Source organism: Anarhichas minor, unplaced genomic scaffold, assembly GCF_050575085.1.
Source record: "Anarhichas minor isolate MPS153535 unplaced genomic scaffold, ASM5057508v1 ptg000018l, whole genome shotgun sequence".
Classification (NCBI taxonomy): Eukaryota; Metazoa; Chordata; class Actinopteri; order Perciformes; family Anarhichadidae; genus Anarhichas; species Anarhichas minor.
Window position 1 is genome coordinate 4,401,701 of NW_027466464.1, and position 22,538 is coordinate 4,424,238.

At 42.0% G+C, this 22,538-nt stretch overlaps 1 protein-coding gene across 6 annotated transcripts in view; it reads right to left on the reverse strand.

The window, feature by feature from the left end:
• nlgn4xa (neuroligin 4 X-linked a) overlaps positions 1 to 19,404 on the reverse strand; it is a 65,900-nt gene extending 46,496 nt beyond the window's left edge. The window contains exons 1-4 of one of the 6 annotated variants that reach the window (XM_076094447.1): positions 18,954 to 19,059; positions 15,216 to 15,248; positions 14,911 to 14,931; positions 8,904 to 8,963 (exon numbers count right to left, since the gene is read on the reverse strand). In XM_076094447.1, coding sequence (XP_075950562.1) covers positions 8,904 to 8,963; positions 14,911 to 14,931; positions 15,216 to 15,248; positions 18,954 to 19,059 — 220 coding nt within the window. Of the gene's footprint in view, positions 1 to 2,195; positions 2,231 to 8,903; positions 8,964 to 14,910; positions 14,932 to 15,215; positions 15,249 to 16,218; positions 16,222 to 17,077; positions 17,102 to 18,953 lie in introns of all 6 variants that reach the window. The other 5 variants (XM_076094448.1, XM_076094449.1, XM_076094444.1 and 2 more) reach the window with 5 other exon arrangements.
• Between the last annotated feature and the right edge of the window lie 3,134 nt (positions 19,405 to 22,538).

The window sequence follows — 22,538 nt, forward strand, 5'->3', positions numbered from 1 at the left end:
GATCTCTATTGGGCATTACATTTTAAAGTAAGGAAATTCAGATAAACAGCATTAACCCCATGCAGGTAAAGCAGCAGGGAGGGAGAGCAAAACAGATGCATGCATCGATTAGCGAAGTAGAACAACTACCCCAGGGCCCCCAAACCATCAAGGGCCCAATGCACAGTGGCCCCAATGTTTTAGTTCTTCTTGTCACTTATATACACCGTATACAAAAAAGCCTGAAAGTAGACATTGGGGTAGCACATACACATAGTAAATACAAAACCTAACTGTTGAATCAACACATAAAATGACCCATCAATTGAACTAAGTGAGAGAATAATTAAATGACACTGCAGTTGATGAGGAATAGATGGTGGGTAAGATTCCTTGTGTCTGTAGACAGCAGTGCTAGCGCCACGATGAAGGCCAAATCTAATGTAACTGCAGCAGCAAAAACAAAAATGTGTGACAACCCTTTAGCGAATACCCTTAAATACAACAAGTCCTCCAAATCCCTATAAGACCACATTGGTCGTTTGTTAATAATCACTAGTATAGTACATACGGTATTTAACGGTATGTATGTCGTTTTTGTTTCCTGTTTGGAAAACCATAAACCCATTCTTAACCCAAAAGGCTACAATGAAAGATATGAATAGCAATTACATATGTGCAGATCCTTTACACAACACAAAAAAACAGAGAGATTAAGAATCCCAGAATACGTTTTACATCATAGTGCTCTCTGTTGAACAGACCTTGCAGTGAATAACCAAATATATATATATATATATATATATATATATATATATATATATATATATTTGTTTGCCTACATATGCATCAATACCAATATAGTTCCAATAAGCAAATATCCTTCTCTATATCTGGCTGATGTATCGGCCGGTCTCTCTATGAAAAAGCCAATACACAGATCCAACAAGGGACCATAGGCTGAAAGCATCACATACTGCAGGGGACAATTCAATTTAGACTGTCTCATTCAAAGACAAAGAAAAATCCATCAAAACAAATTGAAATGCATTAGAATTACATCGAACTTCGAACATCGAAAGTTAAAACACTTCTACCACAACTATCTCGCTAAAGTCTTCAATAGAGAGGACGGTAACAGCGTGGAGTAAATCACGGTCGCCCAGGAATCAACAACTAAACACAGTGTCTACATAACAAGCAAACTAGTTTGACCGTTCTTGACTTAGCACTGATCATTGGTACGTACAGCACATAAGAGGGATAGATGATGTTAGAGATATGAATCTCCAGCAGACTCTAAAAAGAATTTCCACGGCTTTAACTCTGCAATCTCTCCATCTCCCCTCCTGCCTGCTCCATTTGTTCTTTGTGTAATTTGCAGGGAATGCTGCAATTAGGCCAGATGAATACCTTGTTTATGAGGCTCTCCAGTAGTGATTAAGCATGGTGATTAGTACATGTGTAGGTGGTGATTATAAATTAAGAGTGGGGCCCTTTGCATGAAAGAAGATGGAAGGAGAAGATAAATCCTCCCATGGAGCAGGGCTCACAGTAACTCAGCCAGCAGCATCTTCATCATCAGAAGCCCTCAGCTGATTTGAACATCAAGTCGTCTGGGTGCTCTCTACCGACACGTAAAACAGGCAGCGTCTGTGGACAGCTTTCTCTCACCTCACTTCTTTTTAACCCACGAAAAAAATCAACCTGCAAAAATCAGAATTATTGTTATCCTCACATGGCCCGACTCTTTTTTAGACCTCCTGCACTACAGTGAGCTTTGGTTGCCTGGAACCAACAGCTGAACGAACCCATTATCCCCGGCCCTGCCGACCAGGCTGCTTGGAAGTCTCTCAAATGTCATTCGGGATGAGAGCATCTGCTGAGGAAAATGTCAAATTGAGAGGGGAGCTGGCCAGCTTGTGTGCTGCCAGTGTGAGACATTTAAAACCAAGATTTTGTGTTCACCGTCAATTCTCAAAAAGTGGCCTCGATTTAACTCAACTGCAGGGAGTGGGCCTTTGTTTGAAACACCCTTATATTAGAGAATATATTGAGTTTACTGTGAATCTCCCTGTTTTCTGATCAGCTTTGCTAAGCACTATTTTCATTAGTAGAGTCATGTAATACTCACAACTCTGCTGCTGTGCCTCTAACCTACCTCTGAGGTAGCGTTAGGGGGTTAGAGGGTAAAGGGTTAATGGATCAAACGTAACCCCAACCAGAGAGCTTGGTGGGGGAACCGTTGCCTCTCTAACCCTAATCCTGCCAGCAAATGAATGGATTATGCCCTTTGGGTTTTCATGTTAAACGTCGAAGCGTTGACCTGCATTAGAACGTTTAAAGGTTAAATGTGTTCAAACCAGACAACCGAGAGAATCAGTAGAGTATAGCATGACTGTGTGGAAATGTACACTATGCTGAGTTTACTGCTTGAGCTGTTAAAGTAGAGGTAATTCCATCTATCCTCAATGTCCCCTACACTGCCTCTATCAGTGACTGGCTGTATTTTGTCACATTGACCTTCAGACCCAGCCATTATCTCAACACCTGCTTTCATTAGGAAATGAAGTGTGTGCTCTGGAACATGAATGTTATTTGAAGTCACCTCTGTAATTTAAAATGCATGCCACTAGTTTTGAGCTTTAGTCTGCGCTGTGTAATTAGTTTAAAGAGCATGCCCGCTCCCCCACACCATTTATTGCTTTCTCTTCCAGCTGTGGCAAAGTGCACAACGGTGTGCAGCTGGAAAGTCGGCTTTACTGTATATGATGCACCTCAGTAGGCTTGGCAGAAAAGCAACACAGCCAAGGAGCCAAGGAGGCGCAGGGCAGGAGGAGTGTATCATTCTCCTCCTCCGCAAAAGAAAACAGTGAGGCAAAGAGTGGAAAACCCACGGTGACAGGTTATTAATCTCCGCTGTGCTCCGAGTGGGTTGCTAATCGTGCAGCCAAGCAGGATGAGAGGGGGAGGGGCTCTAAAACGGTGAATCCGAGGAGTAGCGGTAGGGGTCAGCCCGGGACGCCGACCCCGGACAGCTTCACTCCGGTTAAATACACGCCTGCTAATTACGGTGGCAGGACGGCCGGCTGGTGTCAATAACTTCCTGTTTGTCATTCAGTTCCACATTAAACGAGGCCCGGTGGAACAGTGCGGGCGGCGGAAACAACCTTGTAGAGGCAGATGCACATAAAACAAGAGCGCTGCCATTAAGTTGTCATAGTCTCTAACTGATATGCATCTGATGGTCGCTGCAGGCCTCTGTGGGCTCAGACAAAACTATTCGGCTGGCTCTCCATCAAACAAACAGGTAAATTGACTGTTACTGCCCATCTCTTTCTGTGTAGTACAGCGACAGAGTCAGAAGTCAGAGGGAGAAGGGGGGCGTCCACTCAGGGCACTTCGATCAAACTTTGAGATGCCCTGCAGATCTAGAGCCAGGTTTTATGGCCGAGTAAGGAGAGGGTGGTCTCGGGGCACCGTGTCCCAGTCCTGTCAGCGTGGAGTGCACTTAAAACTGAAGAAGTCCAACTGCTTCAAGTGCTCTTCTTTCTTTTTCTTTCTTTGTGCGCCTCTCACTCTCTCGGGCCCGTGGTGCTGCCTGGGTGACTGTGCAGCGAGTTCGTCCCGGACATTCATCACTGCCACCCGGGCTGGAGGGATAATATATTCCTCCACTGGCTGCGCGGCGGTGCACACATTACTCATCTTTATATGGGTGGGGGGAGGAAGGGCATGGTATTGAGCTTGTACCAGGGGGTCTGTCTGAATGTTTCCATCGCTTTCAGCGTATTCTACTGTTAGCTGGATGAATACAAATGGCAGCTAAAGGGAGGCCATGTAGAGTGTGCTCCCCGTCGCTGCCTCTGCCTCCCCCGCTATCGCTGCCGTCACCTCTGTCTGGCCCAGAATGCACTCCACAGCACGGACAGCAACCTACTTCCTGTTCAATGCAGTTCTACTGACATGCAAAAACAACAGCCAGCCTACTCTCTCCACCGTCACAGAAAGTCATTATTCGGCCCAAAGTCAAACACAAACATAGTATATGTTGTATAAAAATGTGTATTTGTGCTGAATATGGCCATACCTTTCAAGCATTATAAATATATAATGTAGTGCGACATTAACTAAATCAGGTGAATCAAAATGTAGAACTTGGACCATATCATTACCAATAACATGCGAGAGCAAATATCATGTGTATGTATATACTGTATATATATATAAAATGCATAAATGTGACATCATTTAAATATTGGTTTAGAGACAATTGAGGATACATTAGATTCACCCTCAATTAAAGGTCCCATTTTGTAGAAGTGAGGCTTTTTTGATTCTAAGGCAGGTCTCGGTACGACATGAATAAACCGTGCCTTCAAACAAACCGTCTGACTTTCTGATGTCACAAATATACAGTCACTGGTACAAGTGCTGTTGAACTCTGTGGAGTCGACACACAGTGAGCCCTGGCTGCAGTGACGCAGAAGATGGTAAAACGCTCCAATCAGAGCAGAAGGGGCTTTTTGGGAGGGGGGGCTTAAAGAGACAGGCGCTCAAACAAAGGGGGTATCTGACAGACGATGGCTACAGGTATATTCACACATACAGAATTTGTGTTTTTTGAAGATGTAAACATGTTCTAGTAGAAACCCAAAATACAACTCTGATCCTGAAAATGAGCGTGACAATCCCCTCTGACAAAAGCTCATCTAACAGTGAAGAGCGAACTTCCAGAACGAGTGATGTGGAAGAGTACGGCACACAAGGCTCGAGTGTGGTTGTCTGCAGTGCTGCGAGGTTTCTCTGCAGCAGCCGCTGAGGTATAGCTGGAACCACAGGGGATCCACAGGAGTAATTCATTGCCACTGCAGATGTTCAAACAGTCAGAGTGCATCGATTCTGCGTGCTCTCCCGAAAACACAGTTAAGGCAAGTAGTGCCTGAAGACGCTGTTTATCCAGACCTTTCACCATAAAGACATCGTTTCTCCAAGTGTTTGTCTTCTTCCCCTGTAGTTTCAGCAGAAACTAGGATCATGAAAAGTTGATGCTTTGCTTATACCTTGCACTCTAAACCTGAGCTAGTAATGTCTGGGTGAGAACACTTCTGTTTACATAATCAAATGCATTGGGTTTCCTCTTGCAATTACAAGGAGGATGTTGTCGTTTTTCCAATCCAGCTGTGGGCAGATGGCGCGTTTTAATCTATTTTAACAACACATTGCCATCTCCTAACGATCTGGCCCTTCTGATTTGAGGAACACTACATCTGTTCGGCGTAAACCCAATACATGATGGTGTTTCCTAACCGGTGTGTTGAAAGCCCGGAGGTACTTCAAGCTTTTAGAAGACTAACTAAATTACAGTTTCTTAAAGAAACCAATCACTTTATGAAATTCATTTGGGGAACTCTCTCCTGTGAGGAGAGAAATGTGGCTTCCATAGAGATATCTCTGAGGGTCATTTTTAAACATTAGTGTATCATTTCATTCTATTTGTTTGGCAGACACCTTAACCAAATTGACATAGGTTTTTTGTTTTACCATACACATACACTGGGAACAACAATAAAACAAAACATTACAGCTGCACTTATCAATGATTTTATATTAACAATGTGTGTGACGTGAACAGTGTCACCCATAGGTGACTAAGCTACAGAGAATCATCACCCGTTCCCCTCAGCTCTGCTGTGCTTTTCAGCCTCTTTTAGCTCATTGTTTTGGTTTTCACTTCAGTGTTTCAGTTCACTCTCACCGCTCTCATCATCCTTTTAGAGCAAGAAAGCTCTGAGGAACCCGCTGTACACCTGCACAGTTAGAGAATAGCTGGTGAACATCCAGTGGCCGTCGTAATTATGACGGGAGCAAAGGAGGAAGTCAGGTGACGTAGTATAAAGAGCGACAACGTAGGGAGGAGGTCCGGTGGATGGATGGCTCAAACAAACAGGACTGTTTCACAACGTGCGCCTGTGGTTGCTTCTCTCCATATAGGTTGCTTTTGGAGTCATTGGCAAATGACTTATTCTGTTGCTTTGGTTTGCTTTATTCTTACTGAGTCTCACTGTTGCACTGGCTGACATGTTCCTTCTTTACACACAACAAGCTATAGTTTACTTTGACTCAGTCCCACATGCACCGTCCTGCTGCCACAAATAATCTCTACAGTCAATCCCAAAGACAGGTGATTTGGAGAAGACTTTGTTTGAGTCGCAAAAGAAAAATTGCTGAATTTCTTCCAAAGTCTTTCATTTAAAGTCTCTATCTGCAGTACACTTGAGCCACATGAGGGAGCCTGGATGTGGGTATTGTTCTGATAATTGTAGCCTACTTTTAACACTGAATCTGATATGAAAGGCTGGAGTACATTCTGTTTGTTTTACTGATAAGAGGAAAACAATGAAAGCCTGTTAACTACATCTAAACGTATTCATTTGATCTCATGTATTAATCATTTCAATTTTGTTTTCAAGGACACTTGCAGAAAACAAAGTTGTGATTTTTCAAGCATACATCTCTTCTAAATAGCTGGTTTACCTGTTGAAGATGGTATATTTTGATGGTCAGGAACATTCATTTACGTATAAGTTCACTCCTCACAGAAAAGGTTGAGACACAGAAACACAGAGAGGTTATGGAGCTCAGAGAGTCTTTTCATGAGATTAGAATAACACCACTGTGATCCTTTATCCACGCACCAATTTCTGCTGTGGAACTGGCAAAAAACCCACAGAGGGCCAGATTTACATATGTAATAGCGCAGGGCAAATTTACACTGCGCCTTTCATTCAATTTCAGCTCACAATTGGCATGTAATTAGCACCTGAGCTAGCACAGCAGCAGCTCATTACACCAGCAGTGTTGTGCAGGTGATGCAGTGGAGACAGTTCAGAGGATTTATTAGAAATGATAATGCGATGCTGCAGAGTGATACTCAGTGATGAAGCAACACAAAGCTTTACATTTACTACTGAGAATAAAACATTGCCAAACTTTTAGTCTTATTACTCAGTAGAATACTGGGACAATCTGAGGCTAATACAGTGTACATTGTTATTAATCCTTCATTGAATGTCAAGTTAAATGAACAGAAAACCACAACATACACTTCCTTCTTTGGTTGCTGTTATATTCAGCTTAAACTATAAATATATTATATGAATTATATTCAATAAACGGAAGCTGTTCATTTATGAATGACAGCTGTAATTGTTAAGAAACCACTTTCCATGTAAATCTTCAAACAACTCTACTCATCCATCACTCTACCAAACATGTAAGAAGCTCGTAAAGGTTGTGTCACCATGAATGTAATATATGGTGTGCATATGGAATAAAATGCATGAGGCACTTTTGGTTTAAATCTACATACAGTAGAGTTCCATCTAAACCGATTAGGACAAACGCTGACATAGTCCTTTAAATAAACTCTCTAGCACGGTTATATTTTCCATAAATGTTATATTTCTGTCTATTTTATGGTGTAAATGTAGTTTAACACTTCCGTCACTGTCAGTTATGTGTTCTGGTGGAGAACACTTAACATTTTTCATTTTATTTCAAATATGCATAATGTATATTGGTGGACAGACAGGAATAGTCTGACTCTGCATTAATAAACAGCGCTACATAAACAATCACAGGAAAATATATATACTACAACTGTGGAATAATCCAATAATGATGTCACAAGAAAGACTTTGTAATTAAAAGTGACATTGGGGAATAAACATTCATTGGGAAAAGGGACATTTTTTAATAAAAACTGCTGGAATTACAATAAAAATGACTTGCAATGAGGTCTTATTGTAAACAAGAAATGGGGTTCTTAATTTCATATTAATGAGCTGGGATATAGTTGGATTATCTTTCAATTTCATGGTAATGTTACATGTAACACAAGTAGAACATAAATCTGCAGAGGTCATACTGTAAACATGTCTATCGTGAGGAGAACTAGTGAATTCATTTAGCTTTGATTTGGTCACAGACGGTTTATTTTTGTATGATTGGTCTAAAAATAGCTAACCAGAAATAACATCCCCTGTATCAGGTCGATGACATTTACAAATCAATGAAGAATAGATTTAAACCCTCGGTTTCATAGACCGTCCCCTGGTCAACACTCGGCTCACATTGCTGCCTGGCTAATGCTAAGTCATGTAGAAGAATGCACGGTGAGGATTATGTCAAATATCACTCTCCGGAAGAACTGAACAACTGCCCATGTGATTCAGAAATGAAACTGCTTTTTCTGGCACTTGCATGTCTCTCCCCCGCAAGACAAATGGTGCCCTTTAACTGAAATGTCTCCTTTCCACCTCCAGTCATCTGCCAGTCCCCGCAGATTACCCGACACAGTGCCCAGAAAATACCGCACTATCCGGTTATTATCATGCAGAGGAGCGAGGTGTTAATAGAAGAAAGAAAAAAAGCCTTGCAGAGTTTCATTTTCTTTTCGAGCCACCGATGAACAAATTTCCACTGTCACAACAACATGGGTTAGTGCTCATGCTTCACCAAGCAATGGAAGAAGGAAGAAAAAGAAATGTGGCGAAGGGAAATGATCGTTTTAAAATTGAAATTCATCAGAAGAGACAAAATAACATGCAGAGCTGAATTGAGATCACATTTGTATCGGCAACGACGGGTGAGTAAAGCATCACTGAGACCTCCTTCCTGTTTAGAGGTGCCCTCTCTCCACGTGACCCTCTGGTTTACATGAGGGACAGAGGTTGATTCAAAAAGAAAAAAAGCTGAGTGCACTCAAAAGCACTTCAAGGAGAGTAGGAAAGAAAGAAGGGGAGAAAAAGGGGGGTGAAAAGAAACTGACAAAAAAAAGAGGTCTGCAGGTTTGCTGTCATGCACAAGTGTCAGGCTTTTATTTTGTTGGTCAAAAAGGGGGGAAAAGATAGGAAAAATACCTTCATCACCGCCACCATCATTACTGTTGAAATCAGCGCCTTGCGTGTTTGAGTTGGCCCCTATAGTGTTGAGGAGAGAAGTAGAATAAGGGGAAACATTTCAAAGGGAAAAAAAGAGAAAAAAGAAAAAACTTGTTTTTCAGCCAAAAAAGAAAAAAGAAAAATTCATTTAAAAAATTTATGAAAAAGGTCGGGGTGCTGTGTGAGGAAATAACAAGCGGGAACAAATTCATAGTGAGCTGAACCGTCTCACGTGTGACAGAGCGTCTTTGACTAACAAGCAGCACAACGGCAGCCTGGCAACACCAGAACAGCACATAGTGACCAAGTTCAGTTCCACACCGCTGTAACAGACTCTCATTAACGGGTGAATTCACAAAGAACGGATTAGATAAAGTCAAGATCAGTCACATCTGATGCCATTCATTATCATTGTCAAACTTGAAAAGTCCTCCACTTTTGGATAACTATAACATGTCGTTCCAAATATGTATATGAAATGTATATTTTACATATATGTAACATATAAAGATGTCTTATTTGTTCTATTATCCTCTGTTTCTTTCAAATACCAGTTCCCTTCTCATGCAACTACTAGTATTAGTAAAGTATTGGTAGGCTACGTACTATAGTAGGTGTTTGAATAGTCGCTTCATCCAAATTCAAAAAAGAATATATTGTTATTTGGCTTAAAATATTTATTCTTCATTTTTGGACGTTTGCTTATTTACTTTCTTGCCAAGAGTGAGATGAGAAGATGGATTGTGCCGCCATCACCAGTCTACGGTAATATTTGACGTTAGTTGGCTTAGCTTAGCCTGCCTCTGTCCAAAGATATCTGCAAGCAACTTTTTAAACGTATTAAAAAAGGAGAAAAGTGCGAGAAACATAAAAATCACTGTTTCCAAATGTCTCGATGCAGTTAGTTGGACAGCTGACGGGTGCCGGTTGTTACAGTCAAATAACACGCTTTGCGAGTTTTTCAGGAGCTCAGCCGTCAGAAAAATAGTGACAGTCAGCGATGGGAATAATTGACACAGTAAACAGAGAGCGCAGGAACATCTCAGCCCTCAGCGCAGTCTGACAGGACTGACTGAGCACACCAACAAGAGTAACATCAAACATCTCAGCACCGCTCGCCGAACAGCTTAACGGACAGGTTTTGACTTGTGAAAGACGGATATTCTCCATTGTGGTACTGCCTGTTCCCAACATCATATATATGTGTGTGTGTGTGATCTGGCTCTCTCATCCGAGGGCCTGTCAGCGGAGTCAGACCTCAAGTCAACAGCATTAAAAAGTCTCCTTTTACAACTTCAACTTTAAAGAAAATGAATTTAACATATAAGCAAATTGTATTGATTGTTTATTTTAAGTGAAATATTTATCTGTAAATGAAAGCACCTGTTTTTCAACCGAAATATAATCCCTATGAATATTAAAAGTGTATTCTGTGAATTAGTAACAGGGACACTGGATCTTGAAAGAGATATTCCAATAGACTAGTTAACATGTGTACAATACATTTCTTTCATGCTTTGCGTGTCATAATCTAAATCCCATTCACTGCCACTGTGCTAATGTGGAAGCAGACATTTTACAGAGACAAATAAAAAACAATTTGTTTTTGCATGGAGAGACAGCAGTAAAGGTGTATGTTTTATTTGTATTTAAGTGAACTGTAATCACAGCTCATTGCAACATCTCCAACATGGAGCAAACTACCTGTTTATGTGCTGGTATATGATATATGTGTTCATACATAAGGTGGTGTGAGTTACTGCAGTGATGGACATGCAGGTCCTGTAATTGGAGATCTCCCAGCCAGCTGGTGGCTCGCCAAACACAGAAGAACAGCAACAAACAAGCTGAGCTAACAACGAAATCTGAGACTCAATACAGTCAACAACATCTGTTTAACTGTTGCTCCATTTGACTGGCAGGTCTCCATCCTGTCAGGTAGCACTGACCTGTTGGACGAGATTGGGCAGCAGGCAGCGGCATTCTTTTAAATGGCAGTGACATAAAACCCTTTTGTCCTTTCAGACAAACAGCTAGAACTGTTGAAGATGGTTCAAAACCTTTTCATGTTCCGTTGTGGCTTGAAATGTAGCCGTTAGTTCCGTCCGTTCACTTCAGCCTGGATCCATCCAGCAGCTGCTGTCACATCTGTAGTTAGAGCATCCACCGCCTCAGATACAGCAGTGTCCCATGTTTACATGGAGCACACAGGAGCACACTAGATTCACAACAAAGTTCAGAAAGAAGAATGGAAGCTCTTCTGTTGTAGTGCCCCTTCGTGATGACTGAGTGCACTTCAAGTTCCCTTTATGTGTGTCCGGGGGCTTTTATTGTGAAGGACTATGTTCTAATTCTATTGAGTTGTTCTATTGCTGTTCTGTCCTTCCTGGATGAGGGATCCCTCCTCAGCTGCTCTCCCGAAGCTTTCTTCCTTTTTACCTTCATGAGGGCCCAATGCAACCCCCGGCTACAGTAAAGGAACAGAGTTTAGCATTTAGGGGATATATCGGCAGAAATAGAATATGATATTAATAAGAATGTTTTCTTTTCTGTGTAATCATTGTTGTGTTTTAGTTACCCTAGAATGAGCCGTTTATATCCACACATCTTCACACAGCCAGCCGCCTATTTCTACAGTAGCCCAGAATGGACAAACCAAACCAGGACATTTCCCGAACTTCCCGATGGCCCTCTAATCTTCTCCTCTCACTCTCACAGAAAGGGTTTCCCAAAATGTTGAATCACTCCTTTAAATGTAGTGAAGTGAAGCATGCTATAAAAGGGGTTTTGCTATAAGAAAATTAAAATAAAAGGAAGGTGGTCATTATCCGTGGCGCCCAATAGTCCTTGAGCTTTAACACTGTTCAGAGTGTACCATCTCACTGTGCCACAACCTCCATGGTGTGCTGTAACATTCACTGATCAACAACTGGTGGAGAATAGGTCTCAACAGGCACATTATGTGGCAGCATCGCTGGGATGGTGGAGTGTTTTCACAATACTGCCAGGGCAAGCTGCACAAACACGGGCTAGTGCCATGTCAGTGTACTAGGCCGAGCGTGAACATTCACATCTGCTCAGGCAGACACACACACACACACACACACACACAGATATATGCACAACATAATAATACAATACATCAGGATACATACAGTACATTTAGATGTATATGCACCTTATGAAATCCATATTTCACATTGGTTTTAGTATTTAGTAGCATGGCGCTTTCTTTACCCAGAGACGTAAAATGCATGTTATTGTAGTAAGTAGGTATTGGTGTATATGTTGTCCGATTTGCCCCAAACACAGAATATAATGGGGAAGAAGCTAATGTTACTGGAGCAAAGTACAGTTGATGTCAAGAAATGTGACCTCATGAATGTTTAAAAACATAAAACATACCAACATAACCAACCCAGTGCAAACAGGAACAGAAGCCTTTGCATTGGTGGGAAACGCTCCAACAGGCCTCATCTCATCAGTGTGCATCACGGTGAAGATCAATAAACGGTTGCTCATTCTCTCTCTTCTGTGTTGAGTGTCAACAGGCCATTTCTTTACCTTGTATTGATTTGTATTTATTTAATTCCCGCTGTAGTGTACTGGCTCTATGCGCTGATGTCATGTTTTATTCTTAAACTGTAAAATATACTGCATCCATTACATATCTATGCCCCAAGTGTTTGATATCAAAAGTATGTATATACTGTATATATATATATGTATATATATATACATATATATATATATGTATATATATATACATATATATATATATGTGTCCTGACTTATGGATGTTTTTTTCACAGTAAAATTAACATTTTTTGAAATGTAATAGTTATAGTTGTTACTGATCAATGCAGGTATCTAACTGTGTGAACCATGCGGAAAGGAGGCAAAACAATTATTAGGCAGACTGTGGCTGCGTCAAGCACAGATGTGGGCTCCACCGAACATAGTGGAAGTGCTGACTTTACAACCTGCAAATTACATAATCACTTGATGTGTTTGGCAACAAGATGCAAGTAAATAAAACCGAACCGCAGTGGCTCGGGAAATGCAGTCTTAGAGCCATTTTTCTCTCGGCTTACCTCACTTTATCTACGGCCCGTAAAGTGCTGCAAAGAGTATTTTAATCTCAGGAATAGCTCACTCCAATGCTGCACAAAAAGCTGAAAAATGTCTTTTGGTTGGGGAGCTTGGAATAAATGATGGCTGCCGGTGAAACATTAAGCTGTTGGTAGTGCCTGTGGTAGAGCATATGAAGGGAACAGGAAGCTTTAACACTGCACTGGCTTTTACATTTCAGCCGAGTGTTGAGCAGTACAACTGAACTAATGTGGGAGATGTCGACAATTCAAAAATAGAGGCGAGGCGGCCGTGGCGTTGTGTTCCCCCCCTGAGAATGCCCTCCTGAGGTAACGTCTTCACTGCACAGCTGCATGCCACCTCCCCAGTCAGAGGCTGATGAAGCCAGCTTTACTGCCTCAACACCACTCACTCATGCACTCTCTAAACTAGCCTCTCTTTCTCTACTTCCACACTTCATCTATACCCTCACAGCGTCTTTCTCTCTGCACACAAATGAAAAGAGCTCCTGGGCATTTCAGCTGCAGACAGCCAGCACCTTGTCTGCTCGGCCAATGGATTCGGCTGGAAATCTAAAAGCCTGCGACAATACAGTCATCTGAGCATGCTCAGTGTAGGCGGTGGCGGATTTCCTCTCTCAACTTCAAATCAGATGACAAAGAATAGGCATCGCTTAATCTGTCAACCCACTGGAGGTGCAGTAAAACTATAAATCCCTCCCTGATCCTCAGCTCGCAGGATATTTTGACATAACACTGGATTTCTGAAAAGGCCAACTCGGGGGATATAAAGATGATGGGCAGCGAGGGGAGCGCTAACTTGGATAGACATGTCACTCAGACTGTAAGATACACTATTAAGGCTTTTCTCCTCACACGTCTGTCTCTCTATTTGCAATCATGGGAAATAATGTGCTAGAAAAATGTAATGCGGTACATTATCTGTATTTATAATTTCCATGTACCAAGCCAAGGATGTGGGGCAAACCTCCCATTCTATTTTGTGTTTAGGTGAACACCTCATAACTTCAGTCTGGAGCCACTGTGGTGTGTTTTCCTACAGGTTCACCCCACCTCCAAACACACACCGGCTCCCATTGCTTCCAAGAATCCATTAAAAATAGCTTAGAGACATAGAGCTGCCTGGACTAATGTCGTGTGTCATGTTCCACAATGCCTCGTCTGATGGAAACCTTTCAACCCCCTGTTGGGTAAAAAGATAATGTCATAGTGGTCGTGCTGAACAGCAGTATATTTTGGAAGTTTATGGCATTTTGGACACTCTGTATGATGTTTGCAGGCGACAACAGCAATAAATCAGAGAGGAGCATATTTTAATGATATTACAGGAATCCGTTACAAATGCACATAAATGACATTTGAATACATTTGGGCTAAGCAATTGAAACTATGTATTGCATTTTGCCTATGATTACTTTATCAGTTGATCAAAAGAATCAGATAATTGTCAGTCATTTTCAAAGCCAGGATGACAAAATTGGTGGTTCCAGCTAGTCAAATGTAATTTAAAAAAAAGTACAGTAAGATGTGTTGAGTTCAGTAAATGCTACTGTTGTGGTATCAAAAGTCTGGTTGTTTGAAGAGATGAGCGATCTTTAAAGAAAATACCTTGAACGGTATGTTGGCAAAGAAACCAACCGCTCTACATGTACAACACCCTAAATGCAACGAACTATTGTGAATAAAAGAGGTATCAAGACATGTACGTGGTTAAAAGCTAATGTCCAACACAAAACTGTTTGGTTAGATCTTTAGTAAACTGTAAGTTTCGGACACCGTCCCAGGTGACAGTTCGTCAAGAGAAGCGCACATCCAATCTTCTACTTTTGTTTAATATTGTAGTTTGTTAAGTTTAGCAAGCAATACATAACCACCATGCACTCTGCAACGTTTCTGAAAGTTCCCCTCCTGGTGTGTGAGACCCTTTTTCTGTCTGGGAACTACATCAAGCTTCCTTGTTTACACCTGGGAACAACTCCCAACGATTGGCCAAGGTACCTGGGGAGAAACTGTAGATCCCAGGTGAAGTCAAGAGGAAGCACTACGGCTACAGAGGGGAGTTTAAGCAACGGGGAAAGAACTGGAGAGAGAGGCCGTATCTCTCCTCCGTCATGGGGAATTTGAGATCTCTTACTAATAAGCTGGATAAGCTAACGCCCTGGTGAGGAGTCAGAGAGAATATTGGGAGTGCAACGCTTGGATATCCTGGACTCTGACGCCACCAACACTGGCTGAGAAAAGAGCGATAAGAGGAAAGGAGGGGTCTTGCCGATGTCATTGACAACAGATAGTGCAACACTAGACAAATTACTGTCAGGGAACTTGTCTGTAGCCCGACATCAACACCAAACCTTTAGCGTTGGGTCTGCATCCCTATTATCTATCGCTGTTCTGCACTCCGCCGACACGGCACAGGCTTGTAGCTGGTAATTGGACTTGTACTTGTAAGCACCTTTCTCGACTTCCGACCACTCAAAGCACTTTTACACCACATGTCATCATTCACCCATTCACACCCATTCATACACTGATGACAGGGGCTACCATACACGGGGCCACCTGCCCATCAGGACCAACCAACCACATTCACACGCTTTTGACGTCATTCACTCCGTCACAGCCGAGCAGACACCCCAATGTCTTCATGCCGATCTCTGGAGACTTTAAACACACGCCATTTGCCAACACCTCGCCAAACTTTGCCACAGTTTGTGGCACAATAAAGACAATGGATTTACTCTATGCTAAACAACTCCACAATTGTTCCCCCTCTTGGCAGGTCTGATCACAACCTGGTTCAATTCTTGCCAGAAAATACCCCTTGTTCAGTGGCATTTTACGACCGCCTAGTAGAGCCGGGAGATGGTCACTGGTGGAACAGGAGACGTTGAGGGGCTATCCAACAGGGTCATGAGGGCATCAACTTTAGTGTGGACAATGTTGTTACTGCAACGACTCTAAAATGTTTCCCAAACAACAAGCCCCGGATCACTGGGGACATCAAGGCCCTCCTGAATGAAAAGGACAGCCTTCAGGGCAGAGGACAAGGAGGGGCTTGAACAGATTCAGAGAGAGTTTAGGAGTAAGGTCAAGCAGGGCAAGGACATCTACAGGAGGAATATGGAGGCCAGACTGCAGCAGAATAACACCAGGGAAGTGTGGAGAGCCATGAGGACCATCACCCACTATAATCAACCAAACAGTCAGGGGGAGAAGGTGGCACTAGAAAGGCTGTTGAGTTAAATCTGTCGTTTAGCAGATTCGAAACATGGGCCCCCTCCTACTTCTCAGCATGCCCCCTCTTCCTCAACATCCCGCATGATGAAGACTCGCAAGAGACACCTTTTGTACTATTTAAAAGTGATCCGCTGACCAAATGTCACAGAATATGTTCATATCTTGGTGATTTGGCCTGTTGTTATTAAACTGCTTACGAAGTGCCGCCATTTTGGTGACAAACACATTGCTTTTTCACAATGAAAGTATTATTAGTAACACAGCTCTGATTAAAACCCTCAGTAAACGGTTAAAATGTGGCTGATATGTGACAGACGGGAATGTGGGACTGAATCTTCACTCCAAACCACAGACGCCCTGTTAGAAGCTACAGAAAAGCTCAGTTTAGCTATCCCCTATTGTGAAGCTGGAGGGGAAACGCATATCATGACTGCTTGGCTTGACAGACCCGGCTAAAGTGCACCGACCCAGGAGAAACCCTATTAATTGGTACTACTATATTAATGATACACTATATTTAAATGCACCTAAAACTGGCACAAAAATACTTTTTTATTATGTATACAACACTGCTGTCCACTGATTTATTGCTCTACTCCAGTACAATAACTTTTGATTTTGGAGACACTGAATCATTTGAGAAAAGCCGCCGAAAAACACAGCATTGTGAGATTATCCCTCTCCTGCACTTTTTAATCTACCATGTACTCAAGAGCTCAGTCCAAATTTAGCTCGGAGCTGTCAAAGATCTCAGCCTGACACAAGCATTAATGTGCTTCACTATCCTTCCAGAGGCGTCCACACCGTCCCGCTGCTTCCCTAAAACCGCTCGGCCAGCCCGCTCCCGCTGACCTCTAACCACTTCAGGTTACGTTCCACACACTGTGCTTTTTACAGAACACACATTGCGTCTTGTACATGGTGGCTGCTGCTGCAGGACCCGGGTGGGTAAAGTGCTCCCCACAGACACTCCAAGTCACAAGTGCTCATTCAAACAGGGGAGTGCAGGAAACAAGCTATTATGGAGGAGCCTTTGGCCTGGTAGCAATACAGAACCTTTCTGTTGTGTTTTTATTTCAATCTTACATCACTCTTGCTTAAAAGCACTCGTATCAGTCATAGTACGAAGCAGCTTGGACTGACTGAGCTCTCAGTACTTAAACAACACTCTGCATTTCCTCTCTTTCAGACAAATCAGAGTTCACTGATTACACTGCAGGCCAAATCAAGGGCTAATTAGAGGGCTACCAGGTAATTAGTGCACAAAGAACATGTTTAATTTTGCCATTATGCTAATCACAAGAGGTTATGACACATTGCTCGCGGTAAAAGAAAATAAACATTCATTATAAAAAAGCATACATTAGCGTGTTGTCCATGACTTCGCCCAACATTTTTATTCAATGAATCCATCCAGCAGAGCAAATCTAAATCTAAGAACATGAATTATAGTATAATTTCCTGCAGAGTTCATCAAGCTAAATTTAAGACTTAGTACTTAATACTTTTTAATACCACATATAATGCAATGTATCATACTATCCAAAGTATGTAATGATGACATCCTGTAGTAACTATATGGCTTACAATTATTTGTTATATCACTTTTGTCAGTACTACCCGGCAGTATATAACAAGTCTTGATGATATAATTAATTTAAGTAACGCTACCTGGGCCTGCATATGGAAATGGATGGATGGATTTATCACTTCCAGATTATAAATTCATTACAGTTCATTTACTGTAGTACTTTTTAAATGTGCCCATGCGGAGCTAATTAATGAGCTTCCTAGCTGCTGCAGCTAGCAGTAGTGAAAGTGTGGGCTGCAGGTCAGACGGTGCTCACTGAAACTCCACAGAAAGGATTGAAGAGCCTCCTGCATGAACAATCCACTTTCACAATCATCCCATATTTAATGTATAAGTGTTTAATGTCACCCAGCCCACTATCACATTTGGGGAAAAATAGTATGTTTGTGTATTGCTGTCCATCACCAATGTGATAAATCCTGATTTAATTGTCATATGCAAAGGAAAATACAAAGCCATGCTTTCCATCTAAGCATTTTAAAGCGATCAATAAAGAAAGTATGGCACAATTAGGCTTTGGAATACAAATGCAGGAGCTGGAGCATCCAGCTGGTCATACAATATATCCTGGTGGATATACCATATAACCATAATGTCCCCTGTTCCATCCTGTCTCTCTGTCGTGTGAAGAAAGTCAAATGCCAAAAGAAATGCCGTCATTATTTTCATTCATAATAAACTTTAGTGGTGGATTTCCCCTAAACAATTAAACAACAATCCATGAAGCACACAGTCAAGCCTGGGGCAGTGCAGTCCTGGTTAGAAGGGCAGATATGACGAGCTGCGTTAGAATGACTTCACCTTTAAATGATGATGTATTAAAGGTAAACACCAGGATTGTGTTATAGCACTAGTGGGTGCCATAAAAAAAATAAGTGAACAATGACATTCGTTTTAACATGAATCACAAACACGCCGCATACTATTTCCTGTGAGTAGAAAAGGACTGAGACCTTCAGTGAACTATGGCCTAGAAGTTCAAGGAAGACCTGCTCAGGCAAGTGAGAAATACAGTAGGGAACAACACAAAGACAAACAGGAAGAGGTAAAAGACAGCAAGAAGACAAGAGACACAGTCGGTTGACCTACCGTCCTCTGTGGGGACGTAGATGTTTAGGTAAAGGCAGTCTTCGCTCTGCTCCTGCACATAGGTTACCACTGTATCCAAGTTGGCGGTGAACCACACAGGGAGCATATCATTGAGCAAAAAGCGGTCCTCTAAGAACTGAGGACAAACAGCAGCAAACTGAGTAGCATTCCTGATGCCTGGCCAAGACATGGGTGGCTCCGGCGGCTGAAACCTCCGCTCCCCCGTTGGGGCCAGAGCATACGGGATCCCCAAATACTGTTCCACTGGTCCCAGGATCTCATTTGGTAATGTAACCTTTACTCCCCGCAATTTTCCATAATTGGTGGTGACCACTGGGTGGTGCTGGGACTGAACAGCAGCCATGCAGATGGACACCAGCCCCATCCACAGCAGAAGGTTGGCCTTTGCTGTGGAGCGACACATCCATGAAGGGCCTCCAGGCACTGACATGCTACTGTTGTGCTGAGCCTGGCAGGTCACGGTTGTGGTCCACCCTTGGGTCCTCGGTGCCCCCCCCTGCCCCTCCACCAAGATGCTTCCTACTCCTCCTCAGGCTGCGAGCTGAGTGAAGGAGCCCCAGCCAAACAGAGCAGCTTCCTCACAACTCCCCATCCTGAGAGCCTGCTTGGAGATTGGCGCCTGCTGTTAAACCCCCCTGTCCAGAACAGGAGAGATCCTAGGATGCTCTGTGGTTACCTGGGCTCCAGCTTGATGGGATATCCTGAAAGAAAAAGAAAGAAGACCAAGGGTTCAGTCCAACCACAATCCTAGAAGTAAACAGCGGGGGTTCCAGGGATGGTAATGTTGGTCATTTGGTCAGTCCGACACTTTGATTCAAACCGAAATATCTGAGCAAATATTGGATGGTTTAGTAGTAATCCCCTGATTCTTTTTTTTAAATCTAATGCTACTACATGGTTGATTTATTTTGTTTTCTGTTAATGTCTCAATCATTTTTGGATGAATTGCAATGAAACCTAGTAGTTTCAAGGTTTCCAGAGGATGAATCCTACAGACGGTGGAGAGATTGATATAAATGTATAACAGATATTCAAGGGTAGTAATGATTTGGAGTATATCATCAATATTCAATATGTAAAGTCAGTAGTGGGACAAACCAATATCAACTGAGGAACTTACCAGCTAGCTTTTTTTTTTTTACTTTAATCACATCTCTTAAAAAGCCCACTCTTGATCCAGAGGTTTTGGCTGTTTGTAAACGATGAATTCCCCATGCATGTCAAAGTAGGTCATGTAACTCCACAAGTTCCTGTGCTCTGACCTTTTCTATTCACCTACATGCCTCCTTTAGGCAATATCATCAGAAAACATTGCATAAACTTTCACTGTTATGCAGATGACACCCAAAAATATCTATCAATCAAGCCAGTCAAAACTAACCCGTTAACTCCAAGACTCTCTAAGGACATAAACACCTGGATGACCTCCAACTTCCTGATGTACAAAACTGAAGTTATTCTACTAGGCCCAGAACATCTCTACATAAATGATCTAATGATGAAGTTACTCTTGATGGTGTTGCTATGGCCTTCAGCTCCACCGTAAAAAATCTTTTGAGTTATGTTTGATCAGGATATGTCCATTAACTTCCACATAAAACAACCTTCAACGACCGCCTTTCTTCACTTATGTAACATTGCAAAAATCAGGTAAATCCTGTATCAAAATGATGCAGAAAATTATTCAGTGCGGACTATATAATTGCAATTCCTATCAGTATCTTAAGACTCTCTCTATATATATATATTAAGTGGTTTGGATGAAGAAAATCTCACACCTGAAATGTTGATTAATTGCCTGCTCACTCAACTAACACTGCATGCCACTCAAAGGCAGGCCAAATGAATTATTAAATATCATGCTGACCAGCACTGACACCTTATGATATCAAATACAAATGAAAAGGCTGTGTAAATAACTAAATAGAATTCTGTTAATATAGACAAAGCACATGCTAATCTTTGCAAGCAAGATGTTTAAACCCAACACTTTCCCAGCATGGATTAGTGAAAGAGGAGAAAAAAGGATTCAAACTGTTGCTGACTACAGCTGCAAGGATCTGTCATGTTGCTTTGCCTGTTTGGAAAATACATCACCTCAACCAAGAAAATGGCTCTGCAGACGCTTTAAACATCCGCCTCAACACAGTGGCACGTATTACAGTGGCAACATGAGCTGGAGCCGGAGTTTTTCATCAACCGAACAAGCAGAGAAAGCTGTGTTATGTGTCAGGGTGTCGTAGGAACGCAGCATAAGCCCTTGTGTATGGCCTCGGCCATCATGCATGAACACATATTTGTTCAAGTTGCTACATGGTAATAAAACATTAAATCAGAGTTGATTTAAACAACATGAACATCTGATTTAAACTGAAAACCCGAACAGCTTCGTGCAGTTTAAACAGCACTACGCACACTTTAAAGTTGCAGTTGCTACATTTTATAAAAGTAACTTTTCATCGTCGTTGCTGAAACTGTTATGATATCCTGACAGTAATACATGAGACATGAATACAGTAAGTATTGTTAATACCATAGACAGTCTATGGTTCATTCACATATATTTATACACATGGTGTCATTTTCCACCATTTCTGATTCAACGACATCAGGATGTGGGTGACGACAGGAGAATCCAAACACCCACAGGTGTCACAGCCTCACCCAGATTTATTGCTTGAGTTGAAATGTTTCGAGAATATTTTGGTAATATTTATCGTGGCAACAAGTGATAACTAACATTAGCACTTATAAGCTAATTTAGCTTAATCATCCGAACAACAATAACCCAGAAAATTACAATTCGGCACAACAAGTACTAAAAGCTAGGGTCTGTTGTCCCCGCTTAGATGGTCAAAAGAAGAAAAATAACAGTTTGAATCCCGGAGAAGCTACACGTTCTAAACGTTACCTAAATGTGCTAACCATGTTGCGAAATGAATTCACTCTGTTTGTCTGAATCTCACTCCACTCGACCGTGCAGCTTGTGCCACAAACTGGCACCAACTTGTTTTTGACGTGAGTGAAACAGAATGGAGGGAGAGTGCAACATCTAGTGGATGAATGTTCTAAGTGTTAATCAATAGCACCTTTAAACATAATATAGTTTGCTATTCTACCCTCACGCTCGCCTCAGAGCTAGCAGCTGTGTTTCCATCGTGACAATCAATGACACGTTGCTCACAAGTGGCAAAAACTGAGACAAGAAATGTCTCATAATCTTTGCTTTGCTAACTATGTGGTGGAGCCTGCAATGAGAAGAGAAGACTGCAGTAAACAAGCCCTAACAATGTCTGCTGCAGTTACTCTTATCTTATTCATCAATCAAATGCACTCAAATCTATACTGCAGCTGATGTCTGCTGGACTGGGTTTGCACTACAAAAACAGACACATTATCTGAACGCAAAATGTAATTATTGTTATTTATCGAGATGCTCTACAGTCCTCAAAGAGTTTGCAACATCGATTGCAAGATGCAGCACTATTATAGGCCGTCAAATTGGGGGGAAAAAATGTAATTGGAGAGGGCTGACCGCACTATACCACACAGCTGACTCAGATT